The sequence below is a fragment of the Lolium perenne genome, chromosome 1 (genome assembly GCF_019359855.2).
Source record: "Lolium perenne isolate Kyuss_39 chromosome 1, Kyuss_2.0, whole genome shotgun sequence".
Taxonomy (NCBI): Eukaryota; Viridiplantae; Streptophyta; class Magnoliopsida; order Poales; family Poaceae; genus Lolium; species Lolium perenne.
In genome coordinates, this window is record NC_067244.2 from 151790034 (window position 1) to 151798688 (window position 8655).

At 46.1% G+C, this 8655-nt stretch overlaps 1 protein-coding gene across 1 annotated transcript; it reads left to right on the forward strand.

Moving 5' to 3' along the window:
* The first annotated feature begins 585 nt into the window (after positions 1-585).
* On the forward strand, positions 586-4217 carry LOC127307649 (protein STRICTOSIDINE SYNTHASE-LIKE 6). The gene is made up of 4 exons (XM_051338396.1): positions 586-1103; positions 3153-3460; positions 3548-3680; positions 3768-4217. Exons 1-4 carry the CDS (start codon positions 717-719, stop codon positions 4041-4043), a joined length of 1104 nt encoding a protein of 367 aa, XP_051194356.1. The 5' UTR covers positions 586-716; the 3' UTR covers positions 4044-4217.
* The last annotated feature ends 4438 nt before the right edge of the window (positions 4218-8655 follow it).

Below are 8655 nucleotides of genomic sequence, written 5' to 3' on the forward strand. Positions count from 1 at the left end.
TCTCAATAAATTTTCTTGACCAATTCTGATAAACCCAAGTGCACGAATGACCGTAGTACCTTTAGTTGAAAATATTTTATCAAGGTTTAATCGAACCACGGGAGTAGCTCATTGCTGCCTGCCAACACTGGAGTGTAGTTTCCGCATACTCCTGAGGATAAAATGACAAACAAAGGGAAGCAAATTTGGTGCACATGAGCACCAGTGCTCTCAGTTTTTAAAATATTTAAAAACTGAATTTCTGCATTTCAAAAAATCATCACATTTATTCCATGAATATATACACATATTCTGAATATTCATGCAAAGTTTCGGTAGAAATTGGATTGTATTTTGAGCTACAGGAAAAAAACAAATTTATGGCTACGTATAGAGGTATATATTTGTCAGAAATTTGTCTTTTTTGTATAGCTTAAAATACAATATATTTTTTTTTCAAAATTTCTACCGTACATTCAGAATGTTTATATGTATGTGGGTATTTAATTTCATATTTTTTCAAATCAAAAAATATGATTTTTAAAAATCAGGGGTGCTCATGTGTCAAATACATTTTTCGCAAACAAAGGCTATAAAGACATAGAGGAAGGTTCCGTGACATAGAGGAAGGCCGGCTCACAGGATCCGCCTGCTCAGATACGTGCAAGATATCCATCTTTGGATACGTCACACACTGACTTTAGGTGTCTCACGCTCCCAGCTCCCAGCTCTCTGCCATGGCACCGCTGCTAGGACTCGCCGCCAAGGCCGTGCTGCTGGTGCTAGCGCCGGTGCTGCTCTCCGTCGCGCTGTACAGCCCCAAGGACTTCTCGCCGGCGGCGGTGACGCCCGACTACAGCTTCGGCGCCGACGTGTACGCGCCGCGCCACGACGCGCGCGTGCTGGCCTCGAGCGAGCGGATCGGGGAGGGCCGGCTCCCGGGCCCCGAGGACCTGGCCTACGACGCCGCCGGCGGGTGGCTGTACACCGGGTGCGCCGACGGGTGGATCCGGAGGGTGAGCGTGCCCGGCGGGGACGTCGAGGACTGGGTCTACACTGGCGGCCGCCCGCTCGGCGTCGTGCTCGCCGGCGACGGCGGCCTCGTCGTGGCGGACGCGGATAAGGTAAGTCAACACCTCGTTCTCCACGCTGTTGCTTGTTCCATTATTATCGATTTCGTTTCTTTCATTTTTTTTCTAAAGAAGACCAAAAAAGAGTATATACTTTCTTGCACTTTTTGTCGATGGGTTGCATGAACTAGACAATCTTCAGAAATCAGAACAGTCTCTCACAGATAGTCTCACCACTCAAGGATAGTAGTAAGAAAGGATTAGTTCCCCGCAGAAAAAAAAAGTTCCCCGCAGAAAAAAAAAAGATAGGATTAGCTAATTTCTGGAACAATCTCTGTACGTTAAGTCGTTGAGAAGATCCTTGTCAAAATCTTGGCATAAAAGAACATGTCTGTCGTCGACGAGTGTGTCCCATCAAGTGATTTTTTTTGATTGAGGGGGGAGTGTGTGGCCCATCAAATTGCACGAGACAATCCAGTCATTCTCAGTCTAGATTAGACAAGACAAACGGGAAGCATCACAAACATGAATCTACTTCCATAATGAAGAAATCAGTTAACCAGTAACAGTACTAATCAGCAGTTACAATACAAATACTTACGGGATCGTGGAATGGCCAATTATGATGGCAACACTCCAACAACTCAAACGAGGAGCGTCAGACATGAGTTGACTTCCATGCTTAGGGGATTAGCTAAATAGTAGTAGCATTCGGTACTTTGATCAAATATTTAGAAAAAAATATTTACGTCTACAATATTAAGTTGACATATTAAGAAAATATATTTTAGAGTGAATCTATCGATAATGATTTAGTATTATAAATATTTATATTTTTGTGTATAAACTTGATCAAACTTTAAAACATTGACTTTTAACTAATCCTTAGACGCCTTATATTTTGGGACGGAGGGAGTAGTATTATGCATATGGTACTAGTGTGTGATACTATCTTCACAATACATAGTAGTATCATGTAGCATCATATGTTAATTATATTTAGAGATTTTGTAGAATCTCAATGCAAAAGTGTGTATCAGATTGGTTTGACATTAATTTTTCTGGTTCTACGTGCTATGATATAGTATCTACATATGATACTACTACCATCTCTTTCTTTATTTATTGATGTGACACATCAGCTTTTTGCATGCATGTGATGCATGATACTAGCTATGATACTACCATTATGGGTAGTTTAAGACCGGTGACAATGGGTAGTATTAATGTCATGCATATATTAGTGTATAATACTCCATCCATCACGGTTTATAGAGCTTGCACGTATTCCTAGATCGTAAGTCTGGCCAATATACTACATGATATATAACATCGTTAATTTTTTTTAGATGTTCTACGTTTTACTGATATAATTTTTGTATTGTATAATTTATATTATGTTTATCAAAATAATGATCTAGGGATACATGCAAGCCCTATGAACCGAGACAGAGGTAGCACTCCCTCCTGTCAAAAATATGTTGCATATAAGCTTTGGTCAAACTCAAACTTAGTAAAGTTTAATCATCTATATTGATAAAAATATAAACATATACAACAAAATAATAATATTTTTAGATTGTTATGAAATATATTTTCATATTATATTTATTTGATCTTTGTATTATTATCTATATTCTTAGTCAAAGTTTACACAATTTGACTTGCATGAAAAATTATGCGCAACATAAAATGAGTAGGAGGGAGTACTATCTTCACAATAATGTTATGATATAGTAATACTTCTTCGATCCCTTTTAATTCACTCTAATTTGGTATAATTTTCTACTAAATCGGAGTTAATTAAAAGGAATTGAAGGGAATATCATATTTTTATTGCATTTATTAATCTATAGAATCTCAATGCAAATCTATGTACGCACAAGATCTACTTGATACTAAATATTTTAGTTATAAGTGCTATGATACGGTATTTAGTAATGATACTAATATCTTGTCTCTCATTATTAGTTTCACTTTTACACTAATTTTTGCATGCATGAAATACATGATACTACCTATAATACTTCTATTGTGGGTAGTTTAATTACGTACTCATTATTATTCAGTGATGGCGTCTCCTTGGAAATGGCCAATTGGCAGGGTTTGCTAAAGGTGACCCCGGACAAGACGGTGGAGCTGCTGACGGACGAAGCGGAGGGCCTTAAGTTCGCCCTGACCGACGGCGTAGACGTCGCCGACGATGGCACCATCTATTTCACAGACGCCTCATACAAGAACAACCTCGCACATTTTATGAAGGACGTGCTCGAGGCGCGGCCGCATGGCCGCCTCATGAGCTTTGACCCCTCCACGCGCAAGACCATCGTGCTCGCGCGCGATCTCTACTTCGCCAATGGCGTCGCCATCGCGCCGGACCAGGGCTCCCTCATCTACTGCGAGACAGTCGTGTAAGCACCCGCCCTTTGCACATACTATGAAGGTTGTATGTTTCGAACTTTCACTTGAGGCCTGTTGACGGACGCCATCGGTTGCAGGAGAAAGTGCTCGAGGTACCACATCAGGGGTGACAAGGCAGGAATGGTGACGAGGTTCATCGGCAGCCTTCCAGGCTACCCCGACAACATCCGGTACGACGGCGAGGGACGGTACTGGATCGCGCTCTCCGCGGTATGCAAGCACTAACCAATTCCCCATCTCGTCGAATAATCCTTGAGATCTTCGTCATGTGCTGAAATCGCCTTGCCGGTCGAACAGGGGAGGACGCTGGAGTGGGACGTGCTGATGAGGTGGCCGTTCGTGCGCAAGCTGGTGTACATGGTGGACACGTACGTGGTTTCGGTGCCGCAGAACCTGAGATACGCGGGGGCCATGAGCGTGACGCTCGATGGGGAGCCGGTGACCATGTACACCGACCGGGGGCTCGCGCACGCCACCGGCTGGCTCAAGGTCGGGGACTACCTCTACTACGGCTCGCTAGCCAGTTCCTACATCAGCAGGATCGACCTTACCAAATCATCCATCGAAGCCTAAGACGACGACCTTCATTCTTCGATTATCTGTGCATTCATGGTTTGTTTGAATGTTGAACTTCGTGGGCTGTTTTCTAGTATCTGTTTGAAAACGGACAACATAACTGTTTGAAACAACAAATATTTGAGCACAATTGTATCATAATATCTCAATAGTAGTCTCAATGATTACACATATAGCAAAATATGTCTCATGGCACATTGCAAGCTCCAAGTGTTTGATGGCACATTATAAGCTCCAAGTATTTGATGTTGTGTTGTCCTCACCTAAACTCCAAGGTGGGCGTCGTTGCACCTAATGGCCTCGAATGCTAGGCATCGTGGCGGTGTCAACGCTGATCAAGCGGAAGCGAGTTGGATCCTCACCGTTTAGCCCCCATTCGATGGAGGTCGTGGTGGGATGGTGGTCAGTGCCTCCTACTCTGATGAAGGAAACCCTGGCTTGCGTCTTGTCGGTGATGTGGATAATAGGAGACTCATTGTGCGCATGTCTGAGGTGCTTTGGTGTCGATGACACTGCCGGGGTGAAATCCTCGTGCCAAGGTGACGATGGCGACGCCTGCATGTGCCGTCACCTTATCATGGTGCTCCTCATGCCTCCCCACCTCGAACACTGGGGGCAAACTTAAATCAGATCATCGGATCGGGCAGCGGTGCAGCTGTGTCATTGCCTCATTGGAGGCATCACCTAGGTTGTTCAAGAAGTCCTTGGTGCAGCAATGGGAGTCAATGTTAGCCGCCGCTCAAAGCGTGGGTGATACGTCTCCAACGTATCGATAATTTCTGATGTTCCATGCTTGTTTTATGACAATACCTACATGTTTTGTTCACACTTTATATCGTTTTTATGCGTTTTCCGGAACTAACCTATTGACGAGATGCCGAAGTGCCAGTTCCTGTTTTCTGCTATTTTTGGTTTCAGAAATCCTATTAAGGAAATATTCTCGGAATTGGACGAAATCAACGCCCAGCATCTTAGAATCACACGAAGCTTCCAGAACACCCGAGAGCCACCAGAGGAGGGCCCTGTGGGCCCCAGACGCCAGGGTGGCGCGGCCCAGGCCTTGGCCGCGCCCCCCTACTGTGTCGCCGCCTCGTCGACCTTCCGACTCCGCCTCTTCGCCTATAAAAAGGTCCCTGACCTAAAACATCGATACGAGAAACCTTCCAGAGCCGCCGCCATCGCGAAGCCAAGATCTGGGGGACAGGACTCTCTGTTCCGGCACGCCGCCGGGACGGGGAAGTGCCCCCGGAAGGCTTCTCCATCGACACCGCTGCCATCTCCACCGCCATCTTCATCACCGCTGCTGTCTCCCATGAGGAGGGAGTAGTTCTCCATCGAGGCTAAGAGCTGTACCGGTAGCTATATGGTTAATCTCTCTCCTATGTACTTCAATACAATAATCTCATGAGCTGCCTTACATGATTGAGATTCATATGATAATGCTTGTAATCTAGATGCCATTATGCTAGTCAAGTGGATTTTACTTATGTGATCTCCGGAGACTCCTTGTCCCACGTGTGTAAAGGTGACAGTGTGTGCACCGTGTGGGTCTCTTAGGCTATATTTTACAGAATACTTATTCACTGTTATGAATAGCATAGTGAAGTGCTTATTTATATCCCTTTATGATTACAATGTGTTTTGTATCACTATTAATCTATGTGCTACTCTAGTGATGTTATTAAAGTACTCTATTCCTCCTGCACGGTGTAATGATGACAGTGTGTGCATCGTGTAGTACTTGGCGTGGGTTATGATTGTAATCTCTTGTAGATTATGAAGTTAATTATTGCTATGATAGTATTGATGTGATCTATGCCTCCTTCATAGTGTGATGGTGACAGTGTGCATGCTATGTTAGTACTTGGTGTAATTGCAATGATCTATCATGCACTCTAAGGTTATTTAAATATGAATATCGAATATTGTGGAGCTTGTTAACTCCGGCATTGAGGGTTCGTGTAATCCCACACAATTAGTGGTGTTCATCATCCAACAAGAGAGTGTAGAGTATAGCATTTATCTATTCTGTTATGTGATCAATGTTGAGAGTGTCCACTAGTGAAAGTAAAATCCCTAGGCCTTGTTCCTAAATACTGCTATCGCTGCTTGTTTACTGTTTTACTGCATCTGTACTGTCTGCAATATTACCACCATCAACCACACGTCAGTCGTAGCATCAAGCTATTTTCTGGTGCCGTTACTACTGCTCATATTCATTCATACCACCTGTATTTCACTATCTCTTCGCCGAACTAATGCACCTATACAACTGACAAGTGTATTAGGTGTGTTGGGGACACAAGAGACTTTTTGCTTTGTGGTTGCAGGGTTGCTTGAGAGGGATATCTTTGACCTCTTCCTCCCTGAGTTCGATAAACCTTGGGTGATCCATTTAAGGGAAACTTGCTGCTGTTCTACAAACCTCTTCTCTTGGAGGCCCAACACTGTCTACAAGAATAGAAGCACCCGTAGACATCAGTGGGCTTCTGAGGCACGCTATGTACACCATCACGGACACTTCTTGGTCAATGCCTTCTTCAGCACGGTTCGGTCCCGCCTTCACTCGCCGACTCTTAGGCGCTTATGGGCGGGCGGTGTGTTGGCCTGCTTCATCATGAAGTTGGATTTGACCTTATTGAGTTCCCTTCTTCGGTCGTGACGTGGCCTTGAAGCTTAGTGTATCGTCTCCTTGAGACAATGCAAGGTGAGTTCTCATCATTCGGCTGATATAGATGTGTTATAAACCGTGTTGCGTCATGTTTGTATTGTGTAGCCTGCTTGGCATCGTACCGGCCGTCTTAGCCTCTTTATCTATGAAATTTAGTGCACATTCGTGGGTGTATCATTGAAATGGTGGAGTGACCGATTTGTAGCTCTGCATGAGCCTTTTGTCCATGATGGTTGTGTGCCAATTGCCACACCATTAAAACTGGCATGGGCTAGGTCACAGTTGTAAGGGCATCTCCAGCGGCACGACCTGAATCGATGATCCAAATCGTTCGATTTTGTCCGATTTGGTCCTCCCACGGATAGTTTCAGGTGGCTTATCCGGCCTGCGCGGATATATGCCATAGCGGGAGGACCCATTTTGTCCTCCCACATCAGCCATGTGGCCATGTGCTGTGGTCTATTCCCATGTGGCCATGTGAACATGGGCCACCAAAGTCAAAATGGTGGTGCTGCTGGCCAATGGGAGCATTTAAACACGGGGGGACCATTGGCCAGCTTGCCGTGCCAAGTATGAGAGGAAGAGCAGACCTGACACCAGCGTTGTCTGGCTCGACCAATCCATGACCCAAATTAGGTGGACGGATGGGTCACACACGGACAGTCAGTCCGTTTAGGTCATCCCACCGAAAGCTGTTTTTTTGGTCCACCTGTCCGCGCGGACCATTCCAGACTACGCATGACATGATGGGTAGCCCTGCTGGAGATGCTCTAACTTGTAAGTTTGTGACCATTGAATGGAATGCTTAAATAGGAGATCGAAACTTGCACGAGCCTCCTAGGTCGGAAACATCGACCCAAAAAACTTTCATGAAGAAACAAACAAAAAAACAAGGCATCCTAGAGCGGCAAAGCTCACTGAGGGGATTTCTCTGGAGGTTAAAGAACTGACGAAGAGATCAATTTCTAACCTAGTTTGGTGTAGTTGAGGGATATGGTGCTCCTAGTATACCATTGTAAATTGTAATTTCTTATTTTCTCCAGGATAATGGGGATATTATAGGACATCGACTTTGCACCGATCTGCCTCGAGAGAAAAAAAAAGACTATGCACTAATCTGCCCGTCTGATTTGGAATCGACAGTCCCATAAAAAGGATTTAGAAAAGACACCAAGGAATTGGCAGATGGTACGGACGAGCTACTCGTTTTGGTTTCTAACTATGGGCCGTACCACAGCAGCCTAAAACGACCTCAAAACGCAATCTGGCTGGTGCTCTCAGGCTCTCGGCGCAACCATGTCAAGAGCGAACTGCCTACCCTTTCAGCCTATCATTGCCGGTTGCGAACTGAATTACGCAGTTACGCGTCTCGTGTCCTACTCGGAATCGAGTCCGTCTCGGCCCCGGCAATCTCCGACCTACATATGAACTCCACACGGCGTCGTTGCCACAACCCCTCATCCCGGTGCTCGCACAGTCGCACACTCGCCAGCACCTTTCGCCCTAGATCACTCGCGCTGAGATCATGAGGCCTGCCGACGATCCACCAGTCAGGACGTTGATCCAGCGGCACCACCCGTGGGACGAGCTGCAGAACACGGCCCTCGCCATCATCGACCACACCCACGCCGCCGCGCTCGCGATCGGCGGCGGCGTGCGCGACGCGGCCAGCGGCATCGTCACGCTCAGCCGTCCCATCGATGCCGCCCACCCGGACTCGCCGGTGCTGACCGTCCACGCGAGCGCCACACACTGCTTCATCGCCTTCACCAACACGCGCGGCGACGCGGACGCGTTCGCCAAGTACACCTCCTTGATGGGGAAGAGCAAGCCGACCCACTGCCTCGACCTGGTCACCATTACTATCTCCCCAGGGACGCTCCACCTTGCCCGCACCGGCAGTGGCGCTGTCCGGCGAAAAAACCACGCCAACATCAG

Bases quoted from the DNA above. Each gene is read 5' to 3' on its own strand.
- LOC127307649 (XM_051338396.1), top strand. From the start codon at position 717: ATGGCACCGCTGCTAGGACTCGCCGCCAAGGCCGTGCTGCTGGTGCTA. The intron at 1,104-3,152 runs GTAAGTCAACAC...GCCAATTGGCAG, and splicing joins TCGTGGCGGACGCGGATAAG to GGTTTGCTAAAGGTGACCCC. The intron at 3,681-3,767 runs GTATGCAAGCAC...CCGGTCGAACAG, and splicing joins ACTGGATCGCGCTCTCCGCG to GGGAGGACGCTGGAGTGGGA.